Source organism: Misgurnus anguillicaudatus, chromosome 18, assembly GCF_027580225.2.
Source record: "Misgurnus anguillicaudatus chromosome 18, ASM2758022v2, whole genome shotgun sequence".
Classification (NCBI taxonomy): Eukaryota; Metazoa; Chordata; class Actinopteri; order Cypriniformes; family Cobitidae; genus Misgurnus; species Misgurnus anguillicaudatus.
This window is the reverse complement of record NC_073354.2, coordinates 11,637,330-11,663,669: the sequence shown is the minus strand read 5'-3', so window position 1 is coordinate 11,663,669 and position 26,340 is coordinate 11,637,330. Positions and strand designations below refer to the sequence as shown.

Below are 26,340 nucleotides of genomic sequence, written 5' to 3'. Positions count from 1 at the left end.
CATACATGAAAGTTGAACTGTGTACTTATTATTTAAAACCATGTTTTTTATAAAACAAATCTAATTTACATTTACCTTTAACCCTGTATGAATTTACTACAACACTGAAATACACTATTAATATGAATAATATCAAATAAATATTTGTCCCCCAAATTTATGTCATTGGTGTTACCCTACCCAAAGCACTTTTATTTTGAAACAATGCATCAGCTCTGAAGTTTTTCATGTGTTGAGAGGTCAGTGAAAGAAGTGCAGTGGAGGAAGGCAAAAGGTTTGTGAGATGTCTTACTTTATTTGTCTAAAATATCATGATATATCTAAGAATTTTGAGATAAGATTTTTTGGATGTCATTAGTGTTACTCTTTTTTATAGCTGGGAGTGTTAAGATCTTTACATAAAAATACATTATACTGAATAAGTATGTGATTGTTACATCTCTGATGAAATAGCACATGGCTAATGGCAGCCATTTTGTTAAAATGTTTGTTTTTTCTGTAAATTGTCATTAATGTTACCATCATTGGTGTTACCGTCTTCTCTAATGAGTACTTCTTAAGCACTATTCCTTGAACTGACCAACATAAAAGCATACAAACAAAACAAGATGGACAATTTTTTAAGTTTATAAGTTTTATCATATTCATTATCTATTATTATATTCTCATTTTGTCAGGTATTTGAAGATACAACGTCATGGATTCTTTATTAAAATGTATTAAAAATTAAACATAGATTAAGCTCCCCGTTTTGCGGATTCATAGATTTGACAAGTTAATTTATGCTATTATAAAAGTTTTGGGTGTTTTGAAAGAAGTTCATTTAAACAGATTTCCATCACCCGAATTCCACCTTTTCTGTAGAATGACCCATGTAATCATTGTAATTTGGCTCCCTTTGTGATGTAGGTAGGGGATAATACCACCCCTTAATCGGCACTATCCAACCACAGCACTGCCATTTAGTGCAGATATCAACTCATTTGCTTTTAAAAGGACACCCAAAACGGCACATTTTGCTCACACCTACAAAGTGGCAATTTTAATGTTATAATAAATTATCTGTGATGTTTTGAGTTGGAACTTCACATGCGTACTCTGGAGACACCAGAGATTTGTTTTACACTTTTAAAGGGTTTTGTGAAATGACTCCTTTAATATGACAAGGAAAATAACAAAAATTCAAAAAGAGAAAAAATGTGTCTTTCTTCATTTCCATTTAAAAATATGTTGTTGGGTCTCAGCCAGGATAGATTATATCTATTTAAGCGTGGCGAAAAAAGTTTGGAAATCCTGCATAATAATCACAAGTTTCTCAGAGAGAGGGAGAAAAGTGCTCATAACTACATAACTCACAAAAATATCTTCTGAATGGCTGTGGTTGTGTCACAATGTTCAGCATGTGTTCCTGTATATCCTCACAAAAAGGCCATGGATTTGAACTCAGGGTACACAGATACTGATAAAAAGCATTGCCTTGTACATTGTAATGTACTCTAAGTCACTTTGGATACAAGTGTCTGCCAAATGCGTAAATGTCAGCGGTGTTCACATTTAGTGTTTACAGACAAATTGCTTATCACTGGAAACTTGAACACAGCGTTAATGGTCCTTAAAATAGACTTCCTTTATGCAAAATATACTTTGTGCAAAATATAATTTATGACCCAGACTTTTTTCACGAAACCGCTTGGGATGGGTGGGGGTCCTCTGGAAAGTGTGTTTTTCATATTTGATTTTTCGTACAGATGGTCTCTTAGTCTCCTTAACTTTTTCTAGCTCTCGGCTTGTTTTTCATTTCTAAGCCAAATCACCAAAGACAGTACAAGAAAGCTTCTCATGTGTCTTACGGTTATTTGACTTGTTGTGTTTCTTATTTCCTACGAGCAAGAGCATGATTTTATTGAAACAGAGTTAGCTTACCGTTCAAACTCTCATATTAGCATTCACAAACTGACTTTATCTTCATCTTCATCACTATTCCAGTGGTGTTTGTTTCTCACTTGTCCCTTTTTTGATCCCCGTCACTCATTCCTTACCTCGATTTTTGGCCCATTTTTCATTTCGTTTCTGCCTCATTTCCTTTGTGTTCAGTAACGGGTCTGTTTAGACCTCCACCCATTTACTCCTCCTTTTTCTCCCTCTCTCACCGTCTCCCACTTATTTTTTCACATTTCCTCTCACAATCACTCATCCCCACTCTCCAACTTTCCCTCTCTTTTCTTCCACCCCCATACCCCCTTTTTCCTGCAGTTTGTGCAGAACTCATTTGAACCTTTTCACAGTTGTGTTGTGACCCTGGCCAGCATCACTTTAGTGCGCTTCAGAACTGAGTGAGCTACCTACCGACCCCACATTGGCAGACAAAATGCCCCTAAGCTGCCATTGGGGCAGTGACCTTTAAAAAGGTCCTAATATGTACCATTTATATGTATACATTTGAGGTACTCATATGAACTCTTTTCATGGGTACCGCCCCAGTGACATTGCATTACACCCACGTATTATTTTTGTAAATTCTTGTCCATTTAACTTCATTACTTCTTTCTGTGTTCCAGTAAACCTCTGGTATTTCCAGGCTGTAATATCTAGTACGTTCTTCAAGAAATGTTATGCTTTTCTTTCCATCTTCTCCATCCTCTTTCTTTCTTTCAGTAAAACCGCAGTCTTGCACCCGCCGCAGCTCGGGAAAAATAAAAGCCGTTCGCCTTTCTTTCCCATCCCAGAAAGCTGCTCGTTCTGCCAGCTCCATTAGAGAGTGAGATTCCTGCATCTCCACAGGGATCTTTCCAGGACCAGCACTGCAGGAATGCTGGACTCATATTCCTCCTACATATATTCCAACACACACACAACAGCCGCTTAGAAGTCAACTCGGTTTGTCATTGACTACGCTTACATGTACACCAATAATGCGATTATTTCCAATAATCTGATTAAGGACTTAATGGCAGTAAGATGTTTACATGACTGGAGCTAAAACCTCTTCACACCTGTTTACATGCAGGTTTTATTTTCTGATTATTTGTTAACTCTTTCCCCGCCAGCATTTAAAAAAAAAAGTTGCCAGCCAGCGCCAGCATTTTTCATGATTTTCACAAAAGTTTAATGCCTTCCAGAAAATGTTCTTCTTTAAATATATAAACAAACAATATATCAGATGAAAGAACAGACCCTCTGCTTTCAAACAACAACAAAAAAAAAAACGTTTCATCCTACCTTCATTAGTTCTCTTGTAATCACCTCTCAAACATGGGTAGGTTTCTTCAAAAACACCCAATTTTGAGCAAAAAGCTGACATAATTCCATTTTTGCGAAGGACTTTGGTTGAGATCAGATGCAGAGCGATCTTTAAAACATACACGGAGTTCTGTCTCTTTCACGTGAGGCGCTACTTCCGGGTTGTATAAGCCACCTGGTGGATAATAGCGGTATTGCGGAAAGACGGAAAATCTCGTCATTGGCGGGGAAGCGTTTTCTCTTAATTGACGAGATATCTCGTCTATGGCTGCGAAAGAGTTAATGATTGTGCTTATTATTCACACATAGCTCAATGATGAGCTCACATATACTGTCCACTGTTTTAATTTATTTACGTTAAATGACAAACACATTCTTATGGACATATTTCGTTATTTGGTGCCGTGATGAAGACAGAAATATTATGAGGACATGGTTGTAACGGTTTTATTCGCTGCTGTCGTGTTATTTTAGCTTTTTCCAGATGAAGGCAGACTGCCGACAACAAGTCGTGTTGACAAAGTTCAGGGAAAACTTCCTAATGTCAAGTTTAAAGGAATTTGCAAGAAAAAAACATGCACACTTCAGTTTGTGCAGTATAGATGCGATTACAATGCTGCATAATACGAATAAAAAAGGTTTAAAACACCTGTTTTAAAGGGGTCATTTCACAAGACTTTTTTAAGATGTCAAATAAATTTTTCGTGTCCCCTGAGTACGTATGTGAAGTTTTAGCTTAAAATATGATATAGATGATTTATTATAGCATGTTAAAATTACCACTTTGTAGGTGTGAGCAAAAATGTGCCATTTTGGGTGTGTCCTTTAACATGCAAATGAGCTGATCTCTGCACTAAATGCACAGCAAAATCATCAGTGTTAAATCAACACTGCTGGTGTATATATGGGGACCACCAGGTCTGGTGTTACTCATATAAACACCAGCAGTGTTGATTTAACACTGATGATTTTGCTGTGAGTGTCGTGGTTGGATAGTGTAGATTAAGGGGCGGTATTATCCCCTTGTGACATCATCAGGGAGCCAAATTTCAATGACCTATTTATTCACATGCTTGTGGAGAATGGTTTATCAAAACTAAGTTACTAGGTTGATTTTTTTCACATTTTCTAGGTTGATAAAAGCATTGAGGACCCAATTATAGCACTTAAACATGGAAAAAGTCAGATTTTCATGGTATGTCCCCTCTAATAGACAAAAAGCAAGCTAAAGCACGCACATCAATCTAAATTGGGTACTTGACAAAAAAACATAATAGTGTAACAATGCAGAGCCTTTGTACTCGAATCGTTACCTTGATGCCATGCACTCGTTTTTAAATAATAAATATTTTTGATACTTTTGGAGCTTTGGTGTTGCCGACTTTGCATTGATAACATTGACGGCCCCTTTAATACAGTTATACTTGCTGTGATTATGAGCTTAATCACATTATTTTAATCAAAGTATTGTGTTTACATGAGGTACATTATAATCACAATATTGCCAAAATCCCATTATGAGGGTGCATATAAATGGGAATAAAGGAACACTGTTAGTAAAAAATAGTCAAAATATGTACCCCAGTTGTCATTAGGGAGGTTCCCTTTAAAGGAACACGCCCATATTTTGAGACCTTAGCTTATTCACTGTATTCCCCTAGAGTTAGATAAGTCCATACATACCTTTCTCATCTCCGTGCTTACTGTAACTTTGTCTGACGCAGCCCCCGGTAGCTTAGCTTAGCACAAAGACTGAAAGTGAACGGCCCCAGCCAGCACACTGCTCCCAGTAAGCGACAAAACAACGCGAACATTTTCCCATTCATGTGTTGCGACCTGCACAGTCACACCGTGCACAAACAACAAGGTGACATGAGACACAGACATCCTTTAACAGTATACATACTGGGAACTATATTCTCAGAAGACGAAGCACTGCTACATGGGCGGAGTGACTTGCTCGCAGCACCCGAGAAGCCTCCTGGTGAGGAGCAGAGAGTTCGGTCAGAGTTGTGCAAATCACTCCGCCCAAGTAGCAGTGCTTCGCCTTCTGAGAATATAGTTCCCTGTATGTATACTGTTAAAAGATGGCTGTGTCTCATATCACCTTGTATTTGTACACGGTGTGACTATACAAATCACAACACACAAACAGGAAAATGTTGGCGTTACTTTGTCACTTATTGGGAGCAGTTTGCTAGCTGGAGCCATTCACTTGCAGTCTTTGTGCTAAGCTAAGCTAGCGGGGGCTGCGTCGGACCGAGTTGCAGCGCGCACGGAGATGGGGGGGGTATGTGTGGACTTGTCTAGCTCTGGGGGATGCGGTGAGTGGGCTAGGATCCCCAAATCTGGGCGTGTTCCTTTAAAACGTCTTATAACATGTACCATTTAGGTACCTTTGAGATGCATATATTTATCTTTGAGGTGCTAATAAGCTCTCCTTGGTACCAATATGTACCTCTGACATACTAATATAAACTCCTTAGGTGCAAAGCTGCACTTTTTATAGGGTACCGGCCCAGTGACAGCTGGGGTACATATTTTAACATTTACCCTTATAAACAGCATGATTTTGTGCTGCATAAAATATTGCTGTGTAATAATTACATTTTATGTAATGATACATTTCACTTTTAGGGAAATCACTATAATTAAACATTTTCAAAATATGTGCACCTCTAAAAAAAGCAACAGACTATAATTATACATTTTTTATACATTTGGCTGACGCTTTTATATGAAGCAGCTTACAGTGCATTGCAAGGTATACATTTTTTTTAATCAGTAGGGGTGCGTTTCCTGGGTTCAAACCCATGACCTTATGCACTCCTAATGCAATACTCTACCTTTAAGCTATACATCTATAAAGGTTTGCCTTTGGAATTCATGTCCTTTTCATGTCTCAAATAATCTGCAGGGATTGGTATTCATATGCGCCTTGTCTAAAGAAAAATCTTTCTGTTCTGTAGATTTGATCTTTCATTTTAACTTTTATTTTTTACAAACAAAACATACACACGGGCAATTGTAAACACATGCAGCCATCTGAAACAGAGATTGTTGTTATTTCCATTAGCTGAATCGGCAGAGTTCTGACCGCTGACCTCTCAGAGTTTCTTCTAAACGCTCGGCTTATGTCTAATGTGTTTCAGGAGACAACCACCGGCGGTACCCACACAAGAGACACACTGAGACCCCTGTGCCATCATCAAACCCACCTGCAAGGGAAAAAGTACCAATTACACAATCTGCTTGAATTTTCATTAAACTGCCTTTAAGAAAACCCGATACTCCCCACTCAGTTTATTTGTTTTAGAGTGGAAAAACATTTTCGTAAATGCAGACCTTGAATCAGTTCTGGATCTTTGATTTTAGACAGATTGTGGTTTAGCAAAGCAGATCTCCAGCGAGCCAAATAATCTTTTTGCCCAATAATTCTGCTTTTAGGGAGCAAAACTGAACATTATGCTTTCATGCTGAAAAGTTTGTTTCTCTTTTGTACATACATGTTCATTTTAGTTGGGGTCAACATTGTATGTGTTGTTTTACAATATCCGTGCATTGAGTGAGTTTATAGGCTCAAATAAAAATAATTTTTTTTTTAAATACTTTGTGTCCTTGAGGGAAAAAAACAATTTCTTTCTTTCAGGAGTTACAAATTTGAACAAACTTTTAAGACAGTTTTGTTAAACATGCACAGCCGTGTATATCGTGCAGTGTGAATGATAGGGTTGTGTTGCCCTAAAGTGGGACACTGCCTAAAGTGGGATACCCATACATGAATGCCATTGAAACTATGGTTTAGCAAAGTTGTAGTCTCATGTAATCTAAATCCTGGGGTTGGGTGTGGATTTAATGTTTTGGCTACACATTGCAATGTCACAGAATTCTGAAATGTATAAAATGTCCCACATTAGGGCAATTCGCTATACCTTTTTGAGGTAACACCCTAACATAGGGGTTAAGTGCTGTATATATAAATATATACAACTGTTATCTTAAAATTCAGTTATGAGACTAAAGAAAAGCCAATACAGGGGCATGTAATGTTGTAACAACGCTTATAATGCTTGAACCAATACTGTATATGACTGACATCTTGTGGGCAAATGTGTTTCTGCAAGAATTGTTATTACCTGTAATGTAACATTATACACAAAATCTGGTTACACTTTATAATAAGGGTCCATGAATCATAATGAACTAAGACATAAATGTATTTTTTACTTAAACATAAACTAATGCGGAGTTCAGGCGTGTACTAATTTTAAACTAATAAAGAGTCATCAAGTACAACATGACATGTATTTTCATTGTTAGTTAATGTATTAATTAACAATGAATTCATGTGTTGAGTCATGTTGTAGTTGATTACTCTTCATTAGTTTATGATTAGTACATGCCTTAACTCTGCATTAGTTCACATTTAATTAGGAATTAAAGGGATAGTTCACTTTAAAATGAAGATTCTGTCATCATTTCCTCATCCTCATGTTGTTCTAAACCTGTATGAATTTATTTTTTCTGATGAACACAAAAGAAGATATTTTGAGAAATGATGGTAAACACACAGCATATAGTGACCATTGACTTCCATAGTAGGAATAAAATATTTTGGAAGTATTGTGATAAACGATGAAGAAAATATTTTGATAAATAATGGTAAGCACACAGTTGACAGTACCTATTAAATTCCATCAAATTATAACTACACTGTAAAAAATAAGCTGTAATTATGCAGCTGGTTGCCAGTACCTTACTGTAGAAGGTAAAGACTGAAAAACAAACACTTGCCAGTAAATAACAGAAATGTAAAATCTACAGTAAGTTACTGGCAGCTAGTTGCCAGTAATACTGTAATTTCTACAGAAATGTTTTAGTGTACTATGGAAGTCAATGGTCACTATCTGCTATGTGTTTACCATAATTTCTCAAAATATATTTTTTGTGTTCATCAGAAAAAAGAAATTCATACAGGTTTAGAACAACATGAGGATGAGTAAATGATGACAGAATGTTCGTTTTAAGGTGAACTATCCCTTTAATTCAGGTATTAATTAATCATGATTCATGGACCCTTATTATAAAATTACACCAGGAAATAGTAAAAAAATCTAGAAACAGCACTGTTAAGAACAATATTTATTTCAACACATTAAGTGTAAATAACTGTATTCTTTACAAACAAACATTTGAACCATTTCATAATTCAACCCAGACAATTCTGGAATGTGCTCGCATTTATATAAATACTGTTAAAGAGTTTATAGCTTCCTAAAGTCCATATAGTTCATTTAGGTGAACATGCCTGGATCATACTGCACCTTACCCCAAAACATCCTTTATAAAATAGAAACACAAAGACTGTTTTTCAAATCCAATACATGATGTGATAATTAGGTATTACTGAAGTGTAAACGCATTTTTTTGTAAATCATCACAAAAATACAGTTGGGGTGGTTTCCCAGACAGGGATTAGCTCAAGCCAGGACTAGGCCTTAGTTTAATTAGAAAATATATCTAGTTTTAACAAACATGCCTTACTAAAAAAATGTGGGTGTGCATTTTAAGGCAAAATGTGTATTTTAAGATTATTTTAAGATTGTTAGTGCAAGCTGTTTTCAGTTTGGACAGCTCTAACATTTATTTATTTAGGACTAGTCTAATCCATGTCCGGGAAACCACACCTATGTGACCCTGTCTGTGAAATCCGAGGTAAAGTTTCAATCTTATTATGAGATTATAAGCATCAAAGTTTGATTTTAATTTTATTTGACATAAAATATTTGTACTGTGTGCCAGAGATCTCAGATGGGACAGTTTACAACTATTCAATTTGTGATTTTGAATAAAAGCCAAATGCATAAAAATGTAAATTATAGTTTAGTATTTTTAGTACCTTGCTCAGTCAGTATTAAAGACATCAAGGTCATATTTTTCTTTTACAGAATTTTCTTTACATTGTGTAGGATGAAAAAATAACTTTAGCTGGGTTTTCACAGACTGAATGACATAATACAGTATTGAGAACCTAATGGAACAGAATTTTGGCAATTACAATTTTGGCTAACAGTTGCTTCTGATATTTGCTCATTTTCTTTCGCATTTTCTTTGCATTTCTCATTTTCTTTTTTTCTTCTGGTATCAGGGTAATACATGACACGGATGTGTTAAAGGGGACATATCATGAAAATCTGACTTTTAAGTGCTATAATTGGGACCCCAGTGCTTCTATCAACCTAGAAAATGTGAAAAAGATCAACCCAGTAACTCAGTTTTAGTAAACCATTCTCTGCAAGCATGTGAAAAAATAGGTCATTGAAATTTGGCTCCCCTTGTGATGTCAGCCCCTTAATCTCCATTATCCAACCATGTCACTGCCATTTAGTGCAGAGATCAGCTCATTTGCATTTAAAGGACATACCCAAAAATGGCACATTTTTGCGCACACCTAAAAAGTGGCAATTTTAACATGCTGTAATAAATTATCTATATAATATTTTGAGCTAGAACTTCACATACAGACTCCGCAGACACCAAAGATTTATTTGACATCTTAAAAAAAGTCTTGTGAAATGTCCCTTTTAAAATCACAAATTGAATGGTTGCAAACCATCCCATATGAGATCTCTGGCACACAGTAATAAGTTGTCCCTGACCCTGAGTTTGAAAAAGTGCACACAAGTCTTAAAATAAAGACCTTTTTAGCCTTATAGTAACAACTGCTTTAAAATCCTGTAGCCCGGTTTTATTTCAGTTCAGGAAGTGGGAGAGGTCTTCTCTGATCTCTGCTTCGTCCCAAGGACCATGGATATTGTCCTTTTGTCTCTGCAGGTGGACTAGTAACAGTGGAGACAGGAAAGTTAGCATCATCAGAGCCAGAGAGAGAAGCACTGCTCCCTCAAGCCACAGACTACCCAGACCCCCCACTCCACCCAAACACACCAACCCGGCTGCCCACGGGAAGCTCCACGTCGCTTTCTCCCTTAAACGATGAAGCAAGCAGGGCCAAAGCGCAAATACAAGAAGAGCACAACTCAGCATCGTAAAGGTATGCAGGGCACCGGGCAACCGAGATGCCAGGCACACCGACCCAAAAAGGGCCGCGTTGAGTGAAAGGCTGCCCGGCGGACTGGGTTGGGCATAGGGGAAGGACACCAAGTGTGCCAAGAGCATACCGGCTGACATGGCGTACACAGTATCTGTACTAACCGCTTCGGTCAGTGTCTTTAAAACTGGGGAGAACCCAAAAGTAAAAGCCAGGAAGATAGTGGCACTCTGCAGGTCTGCCAGGCGCGTGCGCTCTCGAACCTCGGCTCCTCCCAGCATCTCGTAAAGTCCGTAGCCCAGCAGAGCACAAGCCAGACTGACCCACAACACTGTGGATGGCACAAGGTCTCCCTGTTCCATATAAGACCATAATGTGAGAAAGATTGCCACGCATGACACCTGCTGTGCGATCAGTCCAGCCTCTCGAACCACAGCCCAGTAACGGTACTGACGGACCCGGATGTTGCGTCGTAGCTCTTCCAGGAAACGGCTGTCCACGTAATTGTCCGGGAAAGGCTGTCGCTCGTACAACACTTTACGCCATGGGACGGCCGCCGGAGCTCCCGGATCACTGTCTGCCCCCATCACCTGTCAAAATGGACATCAAACATTAAAAAAAAAAAAATACACACAAGAAAATAAGACTTGTGTATCACGTCATGATATCATGGGACGCAAACAACAACTGTCAGTAGATAAAAGCATAACGCATCAACCCAATGATACATTTAATTCACGCTACATACACAAACTGTTAGCATGGATCTACGCGACACCCCATAAATGAAGAAGTTTAACATCGATAGATCTTAAAGGACGACTAGAATAGTTAAATTAGTACCGACCAGGATAATTATATAGCAGATGACTGGTTAAATAAATAAACTGCTTTGTATGGACAGCTACATATACACCAAGAGCAGATCAGCGATTCAAGCTTACTAATAACACAATAACTGTCAAGTTTATTTATCGCGAATATGCAATTCAAATGTTAACAATTCAAAAAACCTACACAAAAAAATACGTTTTTACCGAATAAACTGGATTTTCTCTCTTTACACTGCTGTCATGCCATCACACAACCCCCTTCTCCATAACCCGGAAGTAACGGGGCGCATCTTCTTCTTCTAGGATTTAATGGTGGTTTGCAAACTAACTTAAATGTGCATTCCCGCCACCTACTGAAAAGGAGTGTGACGCGCATTATGGAAAGGACGTTCATATCACACATAAAAGTTACACAGAGGAGAGTTTTACATCTTATTAAATAATCCCGTTTCCTTTAAATATATAAATAACTCATGATAAATTCTTGTTTGTTTGGGACCTTCTCCACGGAGAGCTGAAAGTGTCAGCTCATTGATTTTCATATTTCTTAAAGCTTTTCTTAGCTGGTAGGTCCGCTCTATTTCATAAACTGCACATGCCGTCTTCTTTTTAATGGCGGTTGGCATTGCTACTGTCTCCAAAGATGAGTGAGAGACATGACCACAGGCTTATTCGATTCCATGCGACACCGCAAGAATCGACAATCAGATGACGTCAAAGTACCGCGAGAGCGATTCGGGAAATCATATGAAGGAGTTCGCTTTTAAATCGCTCTCGCGGAACTTTGACGTCATCCGGCGCCGCACGAGGCCGAAGTCGCTGTAAAAAAAACTGTCACGGGACGGGATACAGAACTCTTTGCGCTGGTTGGTTGCATTACATGACGTTCCTCTTGAATTTGGTTAAACTTCGTTTATACAATGAATTACTTTATCATCATAATTTAGATTAAACGTCCAGAGAAATTTTTAACATGCCTAAACACTTAAGACGCAGAAGCATTCATACACAAAATCAGTGACACTGCGAAGGAATCAATAAAACTTTTGTTTAAAAAAAAAACATTTAAATTTTAGACAATGACATGTTTAATCTGTTTGCTTTGTTCTATTGCTTCACTTTTTACAATGTCTAAAAATGATCAGCTTGCAGTGTAACAGATTTTTCCATCTACTGCCAGTAGGTGGCGACGTAAGATTAGAAATTCAAATGCATTCTGTGAAACTGCAAAACAAATAATGAAGTAGAGATAAACTGGAAATCTGTCAGTGGTTGAAAACATTTTTAATAGAATCAATTCATTTTTAATAGAATTAATTCAATTTAAAAAAAAAAATCACTAGAACAATTTGTCTGGAGCAGTTTTTTTTAAACCGGATAAACGTATACAAACGCAGAATTTTATTAAACTCACAATTAATGGTAATTAGAATAAAAATAAAGTTATAAATTCGTACTAAATTTAATAAAATTGCGATTTCACTTCCATCCGATTAACGATAAAACTGCAGCCAATCAAAATCCACTCCAGTTTAAAGGGCTCGCGGAATTAAATTGTGAAACTGCAGCGCGCGACTTTAGAATAAACATTACGTTATCGTCTGTTGGTGTGGACGTTAATTTAGTTTTAGCTGTCCTTTACTGTAGGAGCAGCTCCCCAAAGGCAATCTCAGTGGACGCAGACTATCATAGTAACCAAAAAGAAATAGCCTGACTGTAAATACAGTGACTGAGCAACAGTACGAGAATCTTCCCTAATTTTAAACTTCCCAACTAACGTGTTCCTGCACTGAAGCGATTCACGCACTTAACATCAAATTCCTACATTTCACAGAATGCGTTTTATATACATTAAACGCTACATTTAGCAATAACCAAAGAGAAATCCAGCCCCCAGCCAGTGAAAGCCAAGCATTGGTTTAGCAGGCTGCCCACTGTAAGAAGACCCCTCTGTCATTGAAGGATGAGGGACTGAACCGCTGCTGTCCTTACTACAGTAGGTCATGTATTCTTACTAAAGCCTTTGGTGATTTATACTAGTGGCTTACTCCACATTTAACTTGGGTCAAGCCAAACTCTGCTGACCAGTATCTCTTCCCTGTAACGGGCTGATCACAGCTTCTAAGAAGGGCGGTGTTAAATAAACCCTAGTAATAAAAGAACCTAGCATGTTAGGTGCAGGTAGGGTGTGTCTCCCTTTATATTTATCTGTGACAAAACGGACTCAGGGTGTGGTTAATGTAGAAAAATGCATTCAAAATAGTAGCTTAAATCAGACATTGCTATTCACAAACTGTTCACGTCATTTTAATTTCAAAATAGTTAACTTGTTTGTTACAAAAAACCTGAAATATGCTGCATATCAGTGTATTATCAGTGCCAAAAATTCAGTAACTACACTTTATACAGTGAACAAGTCAGTATAGGGTTACAATCTATAAAACATGATGTCATACAAAAACAGAAAACTATTAGTGATCTGATTTATCATTAAAAACATCTAAGAAGTCATACATCTGGTGAGATCTCTGTCACACATAGCAGCAGCAGCTTAAAGATCAACTTCAATGTCTTATTTTATCAGTAAGACTGCCTGGCTCAAGTAAAATATGATTGTCTTTATCACAACAAGACGGATATAAAAGTGAGAAGGTGTGCAGAGGAGAGACTCCATCTATCATCAGTCCAAGGACACTTTGTTGAGGGATAACCGAGGATAGAGCAGAATATTAGGGACAATCAGAGATTTTTCAGTCAGTAGCGGCAGGCCAGGCTATGTGCGCACTTTCCTCTTGTCATCGAATAGACTGCGTAACAAATAGACCTGGACACAAGATACGATCACCATGACAACAAGGTTGGTACAGGACCACAAGTTAACCCTTTCGTAATTGCTTTCTTGTAGGTTGCGGTCACGTGCTTCAAAGGCTCTCAGCAACGTCTGGATCTGAAGACTCTTAACCAAACGGGCTTTTACGCTGTTGATGGATTCCTACAAAGAGAAAAATCATTACATCAGTTCTTAAAGTCAAGGCAAAGATTTTTGTATCTGAGAAAAGAGAGAATAAAATAGTGAAATCCTTCAAAAACTTTAGTATTATGGCCTCAGAGGTACATAAAAAGGTGAAATTATCAAAAGAGGAACATATATAGATATGTTGTATGAACTCTGAAAACAATGTCTCAATGGACAAAGGGTTGACAGGTAAACAAACAGGACTTAAACACTTTGACCCAATAGGAACACACGATTTCCTCTACAGCTGTGAGTTTCATTTAAAAGCTTCCTGTTGTTTCCTTATATAGCTTCTGACATCAATGTTGAATCCGCTTATAATCTTTCATGAAAAAGTACTTGTTACCGTTAATGTTGGCTACCGACCCTACTCCTTTACAAGCACTTTTGCTAATTTAACGACGGGAAAAATGGTTTGTGCGTCGAGCGCATGGTCGAAAGGGGTAGGTCCTATTTTTTTAATGGGTAATGGGAGTATTTTGGGCGTAACGTGCAATAAACCAATGAGAGTCTCAGCTCTCATCCCCTTTAAAAGCCTGTTGCGCTGGCGCTATGTCTAATCTTTATTTAGATGACGGACTTTGTAAACTGAAAAACTAAGCGGAGGAAGAAGATCCCCAGTTTCAGATTATTGTTAAATAATTGTGTTGTTTTTCACTTGTATTGAAATGTTATTTTTTATTAAAACCTTTAAAAGCCGTTTTCTTTTAGTCATGGAAGTAAAAAGCAGGCTTTTAATTGCTTTAAATGTATGGCTATCCAATTTCATAAAAAAAATTATTTACAAGTATGTGAGAAAAGGTTTGTACTCTAAAAATACTTCATTTGTAACAAACAGGAGATAAAGAATTTACAAACGGCTCTCCGCACGTTTCAGCACTTGGACAGCGTTTTTTTAAGCAAAGAGTTTTTTTAAGCATTACTTAAAATGTTTCTCATCTCACCATATCCACAGGTACAGAGGTATTATATACAATAAATATGTGAGGTAGCATTAAAAAAAAGCAAAGCATTTATTTACTTTCCAGGCTGCAGGTGAAGCAGCTCTTTACGCCTTCTAACGTCTCATAATTAGTCCTCATTTATGTCCAAGAGACTCAATAAGAATATTTTACATTCAATCCTTTAATCTTTTTATATTTGAAAAGCATTTTTATGCTGCTGAGCATTCATATGTGATAAGCAAACCTGCGTTTTCGTCTCGTTTATATAGCTCATATTTCTAACGCGCTCTTTAAATAACAAAAAACATATTGCGCCATTGACTTTAGAGCAGGTTTTAGTTGGTCAATGGCGTAGTCTATTTTAGTTGCCTCAAAATAGCAACGCACCAGCAATGCGCCTGAAAACACCTCGTTTTTAGATCAGAACGCCCATGGGCGCAAACATGGGCGTAAATGCATTTGCTATTTAAACAACGTGGCGCTAAACGTAAAAATTATAATTGCGCCAGGTCGAAACTAGCAAAATACACTTGCGTCCCACTTTGTGCTGTATTGCGCCGGGTGTAAGATAGAGCCCATAGTCTTAAACATATCAAAACCCTCACACATCAGACACTAGCTGCGTTTCCATTGCAGATTTGCGTGAAACTTTAGTGTTATTTTTTAAATGTTGACTAAAAATTATTGCGAAATGACGGTGTTTCCATTAATCGATGATATGCAACTGAAATGTAGAATTTCCTCTAGGTTATTTTCATAAAGTGTACACTTTATTCCAAACAGCACGTCAACTTATGTTGGTAGGTTTACTAATATCACATACACCGCACTACACTGTAAAAAAATTCTGTAGAAATTACAATGTTATTGCAGCTGGGTTGCCGGTAATTTACCGTAGATTTAATTTGATGTTATTTACTGGCAAGAGTTTGTTCAAAGTTAAATACATTTTCAATATTAACAAGTCTTTATCTTTACAGAATAAAACTATACAATAACAGCCTAATGCAAAGCATTCTGGGAACCAGAAATCATCAACAACCTTTTTCTGTTTTTTGCTTCAGATTTTCTTTCCCAGAATGCTTTGCTTGATGCTGTTATTTTAGTTTTATTCTGTAAAGACAAAGACTTGTAAATGTTTAATGTTCATTTAACTTTGAACAAAATGTTGCCAGTAAAAATCATAAATTTAAATCTACGGTAAGTTACCGGCAACCCAGCTGCAATTTTTACTGAATTGTTTTACAGTGTAGGCATTATTTTTTACCGAAGGAGACATAAGAGTATTTTCCGAAATGCCTGAAAACCACCTTATGCGAGTGTAAAAAGTTTTTTGCGATATATGGGAGTTTTTGCGATATATGGGAGTTTTTGCTAAATTTGCGTGTTTCTATTGGCTGTATTTTCAATTCGCAAAGCCAATTTGCGCAATTTATAGGCTAATGGAAATGCAGCTTCTGACTGAGTCCAGTCAGTCTAATGGAATTTGCACATTGCAAAATGAAATTTTTGCACGTTAAAAAAATAAGTACAACCTTGCATTGTGCCAATCACGTATACACACTGCCTCCAAAACTTGTTTGTCGTATAAAGTATTCAGATTGGTGATGTGAAACTTAAAGTGAATGCAATGGAAACTGAATGGGCGTGTAGCCCCCACAAACACATACGATTCTTACCATGATATCTTCAAGCTTCATGTCCAGAAGGTCTGCTCCCTGTACATATGCCTTCCAGTCCTCAGGTTCCTCTCCGTTATCCATATTGTCCAAAATCAGCTCAAAGAAGATAATTTTCTCAGAAACAGAACTGAATGTGTTATCAAAACAGAACATGTAGTCTCCATCTTCTGCTTCCACTCTAAAGGTGAACAAATCACATAGAAAAAGCACAGAAACAATTAATACAGGAAGGTGATGCTATGAGTCTGTATATGATTATTACAGCATCTGCTTACGTGTGAACCCCATCAGACTTTCTGTCGTCAGTGGCCAAAATGTCACCATTAGGTGCATACAGGTAGAAGTCTACATCTAAACCCGCTCCATCCAAAACCTACACCAAAACAAACACAAAGACACATGGATTACCTTTTCATAATGAATCAAGAAACAGCATTAATACACAAACATGACGAATTACAGTACTTTTGGTACATTTGTTTTGAGCAATGACCTTTAGCATCATTGTGTCACAGTGTAATATTCCCAATGCATCAGATAGTTTTGCAACCAGCATCTTAAGATGACTGATGTCCTACATTAGGACCTTTCACATCAAACGACTCACTGAAGCTATACATCTAACTTTATGAATTAATGCACGTGATTTCTTGCAATGTGAGTTTTTGTGAAAGGTCTAAAACTATCTTAGACTTTATGTAAATCATTGTAAAAAGCAGAGTTTTATAAACTGTCAAATATTCAGATGTACCTGATACTCGATTTCCATTGATCCGTCTTTCTTCATACTCTGGAAGAAACACTCTTTACGACCGGCAGGGAGAGTGAATGTAAAGTCGCTGTCCAGAGACTGAGAAAAAGCGCTGACCACAGACACACACAGTGATAAAACAGCCACAAACACCCTGAACACATCCATGCCTTTCCGCCTCTAACTACACCTAAAAAACTTCAGAAACTGATGATAACTTCGCTTCTGTAAACTTCAGCAGCAGCTGTTTGGGACAGCTCACCGAACGAGTTGAGAAATGTTGTAACTTGAGGACCCCGCCACATAAACATAGATGTTATTAATCGGTACTAAACCTAACAGAACATGTATCTCCTCTTTGTTTGGAGATAAGTTATTATTCCGTAAACACTGGAATAGGGTTGTTTAACGTAAATGAATTAAATATTTATATACACGCGAAACATCAACTGGCATGTTACGCGACGTACTAAAACGGTGCATTGTGGGATATGTAGTTTTATGAGCGCCGTATAGTTTAGCGCTCAATACAACTTTCCAGAACGTCACTTTAGGTCAACGTCAAGTGCATTTATCCAGCATATGGTGATAATTAGTTACTGCATCATACACAAACAAATGTTTAATATTATTATTTGATACCAAGAAAAGTGATAGCAACAAATTTTTGAAACATTTTTTATGTTATTACAAGATAAATGCAGAATTGTTTATCAATATTTTCACCTATAATGCTTTTATAATTGGGTGTTTACGTTATCATGGCTACCTTAAAACACCTAAACTAAAATTAATACAGATTCTAAATGATGCTAAACAGTAATACGTATTTAAAGTGTTTATAAAAAACGAGGAATTGACTTTATCCCCCTCATCACATTTGTGAAATATTTTTTATATTGAGATCTTTCACAATAGCCCATACCGCAAAAAAAATAATATATATATATATATATATATATATATATATATATATATATATATAATTTTATATTAACTAAATATGTTAACGTAATAGATTGTTACTCTGCCATATAAATGATCTGTCACATTTTCATTTCATGCCTCTTATCAATAAAATGACGCGTCTGATGACAAAACTTCCAACTCATCAAGACCTCAAAACGGGGGCGGAGTCGGACTTAATACTTCATTTCTATTGGCTGACGGTGGGGCAGCAGGAGCGGTAAGCGAACTTGGGCAGCTAGAGCAACAGCAGTATACGACGGGAAGAGCCAGTTAATGATCGTCAGCGGGGGGTTTAACACAAAAAACTGCCCAAGTGTTCGTTCTGTACCTTCAAACACACCCCCTTTGCATTTATACAGTTGTTAACAATTAGCATTATTAGGTTGTCTTGGTCATTATTAGAGGGGACAATATAAAAAGCGAGGATGTTGGTCCCCGCTGGAAGATAATGAAGAAGCTGCGCGTGTTGTTGCTGTGCGCCGTTTTAGCTCTCCTGTGCTGGTAAGTCTAACCGTTACATTTATTAAAATGATATTGTAATATATCTACCTATTAAGCTAAGTAATATAAACGTTATTATATTGACAACAAGAACCGTAATCATTCTGTCTCTCGTGATAGCATCATGCTAGATGCTAACGTTAGTTCAGTAGCTTCGAATGTGGGATGTTTTTGAGAGCTATGTTGACAATGACAAAATTTAGTCAGATACTCATTTATATAGTATTTCAATTTAAAGATGAGTAAACTTCACAAATATGGGTTGTCACCCTGATGAAAGCACTGGACCATCAGCTGTCCAATATGTATGTATTTGTGGATGTATAGGATCCAGACAGTGCATGTAAACACGCCCATCATTTATTTCATTAGTAAGGTAGACTTACCACAACTGTGTAACAACTAATGTTAAGCTGTGTTAATTGTTTATTTGTTTATTACTTACTAACACTTACTAATCTTTGTTGAACAGCTGGCTGGTTAATTAACCAATGGCAGCAGCTTATAAAGTTTACATTTGTGGCCAGCATATCAATCTACTTTCATAGCCTATATGTGCTGATATACATTTTTGCTTTAATATGTGGCACATTGTCTTTAGTATTTCTGCCAGACTGATGTTACGTCTACAGTGGACAGGTGGCAGATTGGGGATTGTCATATGTTGACTAAGCAAACAGGATGCCAACTCATGTTGCAGTATTTAAAATCAATTTAACCATGTGCCAGCCATCCTATTAGGTCAATGAGTTTAATATCAGGCTGGTTTGGGAACTCGCTGTCATTTTCATAACAACTTTGTACTAGTTTATATAACTGCATTTTTGCTTGGCAGTCTATAATCTAGAAATGTGTAAACTTGTCTCATTTTTGATCCCATGGTAAGAGTGAAGTATTGGGTGAAAGTATTTTTGAAGTCTTTGTAGTTGAAATGTGGTTTGGATGTGTGTACATTTCAAAATTGATATAAATCTACAACTTAAGACATTTTTTTCATTTAACCTGTTGACATAACTGAGAGTAAAAAATGCACTCCAAAAATGCAATGTAAAACAGTGAGTACAAGAACATCAAACTGCTGGTGTTTTTTAAAAGCACAATGCTTTGAAACGATTGAAAACATGCGCCGACTGCTGGTAAAACGCTCCAGGCTACAAGAGATTCTGATGTGACGCAAGTTATATCATTTTAAATTAGTTAAGGCTTTACGAAATTATCCAGTTTAGTAAAATTAAAATATGGAAAAGTCTAATTTTTAGTGAAATTTAGAAGAGTAAGACAGTTTGTGACCATGAAAAAATCGCATTGTTTATTACTAGGGCTGGGTATCGATTCAGATGTTCCAGATTGATTTTGATTCACAAGCTATCAAATCGATTGGATTCTCGATTCAATTTTTTATTTTATTACTATATTAATAAAAAACAGTGAACAGCAGTTTACAAGTGGGTAATTAATAAAAAGAAATTAAAAGCCACAACACTATCGTCGTCGTCTTGCTTGCGAAATCTAAAATGCTTCCATACCTCTGACTTTTTATGTGAAGGTGGCATCAACGTCGATGAAGCACCTGAAAGCCGCCATTTTAATCACTGAATGAATGAATGACAGGCTCGCCTCTCGCTCCTTGGTAACATCGCAAAAGGCAAAAAAGAGGGTGACATCTAGTGAAGAAGACTAGTCATTTGATTTACGTTAATCTTACATTCAATATTTGCGCAAATAAATATGAAAAAAAAAATCGATTCTGCTCTTGAGAATCGATTTTGAATCGACCACGGTAAAAAAGTGTCATTCTCCTGTCATTCTACTCAAGTTATTGTGCAAATACTGGGAATTAGATTTTTCTCTGACATGTTTATCTAGATATGCTGTAGTATTATATTGTAGACTTGTTTGTGCAGTTTGCTTTTATAATAATTAGGAATTCTTCAATTGATCGGCCCGCAGATTAGTATCAGATGAACATAGAATTGAAAGCTTGATCGGTGTTCGCTAAATTTGGCCAATCTCACAAATAATCTTTTTATTTATGTTTTTAAGACTCCTGAATAGAGGCACATTTTGAGACCATTTTACATATTATTAGCATTTTACAACCAGTTGCTCATGTGCGATCTGCAAATTTGGCTTTCTGTCTCTTTCTTACAGCGATATCACGATACTATCGTCTATCGGCACAACCCTAGTACATGTGTATATTCTTTGGCTACGCGCTCTAAACATGCAGCGTGAAAAGCCTTCACATCCCCATAAAACAGCGTATACCAAGTATACATCTCTATTAGGGCTGCACGATTTGGGTAATTTTTCCCATTGCGGTTATTGCTGCTAATATTGCGATGTGCGATTGCGATTATACTAAATGTTATCATGAGTCAGCTTGATGGGTTTTAAGGAAAATCCACACACAGTTTAGCTAAAATGTGTATTTGTAAAACCAGAAATGTTTTCGTATTGCCACGTGATGTAGCAACTGCTCAGTGTCAGCAATCCTAAATCCAAAATACCGCCATACAACAGACATAGTTTTTTTTTAGCTACCAGATCACTGTCAACCTCATCTTCGCTCTGGTATAAGTGACGACGCACACCACACACGTGCATGCCACACGTGCACTGCCTTTTTTGTTCGTTTTTCTTTCTCTTTTAAACGGCAAGGAAAATCATCAAACTGTTATCAGAAAGTTTGTGTTAACAAGTCCACACATTTATTTATTTAATATAATTGCAACATTTTGCTGTCACCTAATTGCACAGGCTGACATTGCGATTGCGATGCGATTAATTGTGCAGCACTAATCTCTATTGCGGATATTGCGTCTTCATGCTGAAACTTTATTATTCGTATGCTTTTTAAAGTTACTACAGTTGCAACTTTCTGCGCACACCCAATGTGCACCCACAGACACAGCCTGTCATTCAATATGAGAACAGAACAGAAGTGGTGTAACTTAACTTTATCTGAAAAGGGTTAACAGTGACTGTTACCAAAGTGCTTACATCACAGCTTAAAGGATTGGAATCGATACTTTGTATCAGCTAATCATGATGACTAGAAGTCTGTACTTGGTTTCAATAGTAGTAAGGTTTAAACTTTATTGTTCATAGTTTAGCGGACTGGATCCAATAATAATTCATTTTATTCATTGTCATTTTACTTTGCTTATTTTTCTGAAACGTTCACCCACTTTCCTCACAAATGTTTTTGTATAAACAGTTCTTAACACTCTAAAGCTAAAATGCAGGGAAAAATTTTCAATCCTTGTTTTTGAAAAGACGTGGCAAGTTGGATAAAATTGACACAACTTTTTAAATGTAGTGCTGGATCTTGACCTACAATGTAACATCAGTTGGGAGAATTTTGAGATTACTCAAGTGTGTCCCATTCCTGTTCGTATCTAATCTTTTTGCAGGGACGCAGTCAAGTAATTGTTTACAATGTTCAGCTAGGGCAGTTCAAGAATGAAAGGCTCTAGTGAGAGTAGGAAAGAAGTGAGAAAAGTTAAAATGGTGAGAGACAGACGCAACCTACAGTTATGGCCAGGACATTTGGCTGCTTTGGCACATGGTCAGACCCACGGCAAGCCTACCAAAAATATTTCATTTCTACTTATTTATTTTTCTTTCTTCTTGATTCCTTACCTCCTTTTCCTTATTATTACAATGGCTATGAATGTAGCATACCACTGTGACATCTTTCTCCACACCTCCAGCACTACAACTAACAGGCTCGAGCTCATGCAGAGGCCTTGTTAAATTCTTTGTGAGATACAAACATCTCTCACCTTTCTCGAAAAACTGTAATGGTGGCTCAGCAAGTGAAGGCTGTGAACAGTTTGACCCGCTATATGCATGTCCCATTTTGAACTGCCCATCACCCACCTTCAGTTAAGGGGTGGACTCTTGGGTTGCCTTGGAAACACCAAATCTTGGTTATTGGGTTCATCTTCGCCTTTGGCCTTGAGACTCTACAAAGCAGTATTGTGCTTTTTATGGTGGTTTGTCGTCGTGCAGCTGAAAAAATTCATTATGTAAGAAACTTCAATGTAACTTCTGTGTTTTTGACAAACACTGGTGTGAAATGTTGACACTTTTAAACCGTATGAAAAGAGATATGGGCAGTTGCATAAGAAATCGCATCACAAACTCACAAATCGTCATAAATTCTACATAAATATTTTTTTGTATCTGTGCAGTTAAGTCAAGTCTGATCAGCTGTATTATACTTTATTATCAGAGTTTTAAGTAGCATTGGAGTGGGTTTTACTGAGAAACTGGCAACCCTGCATGCATTTTACGTTTTTTATTAAGATTAATGTATCTGTCGGGTATTAATTGGATCGTTTTCAGTTATCGGTACATACTAATGTAGCTACACACGTTGGAGGGACGGTATAATTTAAAGTAATTTGTGACTCATCTGAGTCATTTTAGAGGTCGATCAAGTTTAAAAGATTACACAGATGGACTGTTTAAAGCAAAACATGCAATGATCAATCTTGCATGGTAAGAACAGAAACATGCGTGAAAAACATAATCACAGTTGACACACATTCGGACATTGTTTACGGAGCGCTCTAGCTTTGGTGCTTACAAGTTTGTTTTGTTGGTGAATGTGGGCATTGTAGCTGTGTTATGCAATGCATCTGGTTGAAAGCAGCCACTTGGTTGAAATCGCCCGTTTGTAAGTGTTTGAGTTTCCAGCCTAGCATGGGTCTGGGGGATGGGTCCTATATGTTCCCTTTACGACTGAGTATACAGACTAGTATTGTGTATGCTCATGTATGCATGCTGCTAATGTTACTCAACAAAAACTGAACAACAGTTACTTGCATTTTGTGATTTTAGCCTAGGTTCTCATGTTGATCTCTTGTGAATGTTGCATGTGCACAACGTGACATTTCATGGTAAAGATTTAGAACATTGTGTTCTCCCCCCTCCTCTATAGGAAGGTCTGGTTTGTTATGTGAAGACTTTTACCCTGAATGCAGGCACTGACATTTCACCTCACACAGTGTTTTTAAGGGATGAATTTATATTTACAGATTACACAGATTTACCTTCTATGAGGGTCTTGTTTTGATTATTATATATCAGCCTTTTAATTTTTAATTTGGGTAAATCATACTTCCAGATATTTCCTCACAGTTACAGCAGGATCAGTGTGGCACGTACAGTATAGCTGAATGAGACTGAAAATGATTTAGAGGGCTAATGTTTTTAGCATGAGCCCTGCGTAGTAAGAGATTGCATTATATAATAGAGGATTGGATAAGAGGGATTGAAATAGGAAGACAGTCGGTCTTCAAGCCTATGTGCTTTGTTTGCTGGTCTTTAATGGGATGCCCGTCTCTGTAGATTCATTGTGATCTATACACAACTAAAGTAGAGCATCCTCATGGAGGGACAACTGAGCAGTCATGCTTTCAGTGGTGTGCCGATATGCATGTGCATTTGTGCCTGTAGGCAAATTTAAAGGCTATTTGTGCAGCCCTCTTACGCAAGCCCATCCCACGAGGGCTGTTACATTGGTCATGTGTGACTCCTAGTTATCACACAAACCTGTTTTTAGCATGTGGATGATTGTATAAGTGGAGCAAGGGTAACCCTGAACATGCCTCCGGCTGATAACATGAGGGTTAGGTGGTTTATGGGGATTTGTTCTTAGTCAGAAATGGTGTTTTTTTATTCTTTACCATAAGAAAGGGGGTGGCCCTTAAAGACCGTGATCTTAAGGCTAGATTGCTTTATATCAAGAATATCCTGCTTGTATAGTTTAATGAGAATCTTTGTCAAGTTTTATCTGGTATTTTCCTTGAAGGGACACGTTTGGTTTTCTTAAGAATTTAATTTTAAAAAGTGAAGTCTCACAGGACAATGACAATATCTGGTGTTTGCAGTATTCAGAGGAATTTCCCTTGTGCATTAGATCAGAATAGGTTCCTGTTTAAGCTAATCTGTAGGTCTGCATCTAATGCAGACTGTTCATTTGCCATTGATCTGAAATTGTAGCTCCATAATCAGAGCGAATGTTTACATTTGCAGGACCTGAAATTTATTTCTGAAAAGAAGGGGAATTCTCTTATAGGGGGATTTATACATTTTGGTGGGGACTTAAGGGCTCGTTATAGTCGTGCGTAGGTCCTACGGCGTAGCAGCGACGGCGTAGGTTCTGCCTCGGTTTTCATTTATACTTTTGCGTCGTCGTCCGCGTCGACGTGCAAACACACGCGCGACCGCTGGTAGGCAGTATCCAGGTGTGTAACCACAGTAGCAGCACAAACGTGAAAGAAGAAGCTTAGCAAGTTAACCCACAAACGAAGAAGAAACAGCAACTTGTTGTGTATAATTTGAGAAGACCAGCAATGATGGAAGTAAATAAACAGTGACTTGATGCAGTTTGAGTTAAATCACTCCTCAACTTGGCTCATCTTTGTTTTCACCGTCACAAATGGAAATACCTATGACGCAGTTTTTTTACCTGACGGGAGGGGTTCTGGTGGACCAATCACAGCGCTTGCGGTCCGCGTAGATCTGACGCGCTGTTAAATTTTTTGTGATGTGCACGTCAGGCTACGCACAGGCTACGGATAGCCTACGCCGTAGCTACGGTGTAGAACCTACGCACGACTATAAATCGCCCTTTACAGACAGACATGCAGACTGCGTCTTTATGGGGATCTATCTACTTCAATTCAATACATTTAGCCATCAGCTGCTTTCAGATGGAGCGGCATTTACTACACAGAGCCGTAGTTCGCAGAGAAATTGTGTTTATAATCGAGAAAAATTCACTCTGATAATGCGATTTTGGCTAGCTTTTCTGTGAACTATGGGTCTGTGTAATAAATGCCGCTCCATCAGAAAGCAACTGATGACGATTTAATACCAATCAAGGAACCGGCTTTACTGATGAAACGTGCATTAGAATCGCAGTTTTTTTTTTCCTTTTTTTTTTGCACAGCCCTACTTTTTAGTGTGTTTATCACATTTCAGTTTTTATTAGGCTTAGACTAACAGGGAAGCTCTCTTATCTTTCTTCTCAAAGGTGTTGCTGTTTCATAATTGAACGCAGCGTTAAAACTACATCACTTCAGCAGCGTTAGCTTTATTTAAAGGTGCCATAGAATGTAAAACTGTATTTACCTAGGCTTAGATAAATAGGAGCTCTGTACATGGTAATGACTTCGTGAACACATCTCAAACGCTGTTGATCCTCCTCCTTATGTAAACCTTGTGCATGCAAAGACCACTGGAAAACAGGCCAATATAAACATAACACCAACTGTGACATTACAGTCGAGATGTACGACCCAACATTAAATGTTGTTACAATGCTAAAAACATTGTTGT

At 37.5% G+C, this 26,340-nt stretch overlaps 4 protein-coding genes across 10 annotated transcripts in view; 2 read left to right on the top strand and 2 right to left on the bottom strand.

Annotated features, from left to right (window-relative positions):
• Positions 1 to 6,838, top strand: part of dnm3a (dynamin 3a) — a 63,607-nt gene extending 56,769 nt beyond the window's left edge. For all 3 annotated transcript variants that reach the window (XM_055185867.2, XM_073855859.1, XM_073855860.1), the window contains one exon: positions 6,393 to 6,838. In XM_055185867.2, coding sequence (XP_055041842.2) covers positions 6,393 to 6,432 — 40 coding nt within the window. In that variant the 3' untranslated portion in view covers positions 6,433 to 6,838. The remainder of the gene's footprint in view (positions 1 to 6,392) is intronic.
• A 1,526-nt stretch (positions 6,839 to 8,364) lies between these two features.
• On the bottom strand, positions 8,365 to 11,477 carry pigc (phosphatidylinositol glycan anchor biosynthesis, class C). The gene is made up of 2 exons (XM_055185888.2): positions 11,326 to 11,477; positions 8,365 to 10,878 (listed from the first exon to the last, which is right to left on the bottom strand). Exon 2 carries the CDS (start codon positions 10,873 to 10,875, stop codon positions 9,994 to 9,996), a length of 882 nt encoding a protein of 293 aa, XP_055041863.2. The 5' UTR covers positions 10,876 to 10,878; positions 11,326 to 11,477; the 3' UTR covers positions 8,365 to 9,993.
• Positions 11,478 to 13,412: 1,935 nt separating this feature from the next.
• Positions 13,413 to 17,898, bottom strand: tmed5 (transmembrane p24 trafficking protein 5). The gene is made up of 4 exons (XM_055186841.2): positions 17,515 to 17,898; positions 17,039 to 17,136; positions 16,761 to 16,941; positions 13,413 to 14,113 (listed from the first exon to the last, which is right to left on the bottom strand). Exons 1-4 carry the CDS (start codon positions 17,680 to 17,682, stop codon positions 13,895 to 13,897), a joined length of 666 nt encoding a protein of 221 aa, XP_055042816.1. The 5' UTR covers positions 17,683 to 17,898; the 3' UTR covers positions 13,413 to 13,894.
• Positions 17,899 to 18,704: 806 nt separating this feature from the next.
• suco (SUN domain containing ossification factor) overlaps positions 18,705 to 26,340 on the top strand; it is a 60,965-nt gene continuing 53,329 nt past the window's right edge. For 4 of the 5 annotated variants that reach the window (XM_055185690.2, XM_055185689.2, XM_055185688.2 and 1 more), the window contains exon 1: positions 18,705 to 18,984. In XM_055185690.2, coding sequence (XP_055041665.2) covers positions 18,932 to 18,984 — 53 coding nt within the window. In that variant the 5' untranslated portion in view covers positions 18,705 to 18,931. The remainder of the gene's footprint in view (positions 18,985 to 26,340) is intronic. The other variant, XM_055185687.2, reaches the window with a different exon arrangement.

Coding starts and splice junctions, on each gene's coding strand:
- tmed5 (XM_055186841.2), bottom strand. CDS start 17,682: ATGGATGTGTTCAGGGTGTTTGTGGCTGTTTTATCACTGTGTGTGTCT. Junction 17,137..17,514: donor CAATGGAAATCGAGTATCAG/GTACATCTGAAT, acceptor GTTTTGGTGTAG/GTTTTGGATGGAGCGGGTTT. Junction 16,942..17,038: donor AAGTCTGATGGGGTTCACAC/GTAAGCAGATGC, acceptor GTTCACCTTTAG/AGTGGAAGCAGAAGATGGAG.
- pigc (XM_055185888.2), bottom strand. CDS start 10,875: ATGGGGGCAGACAGTGATCCGGGAGCTCCGGCGGCCGTCCCATGGCGT.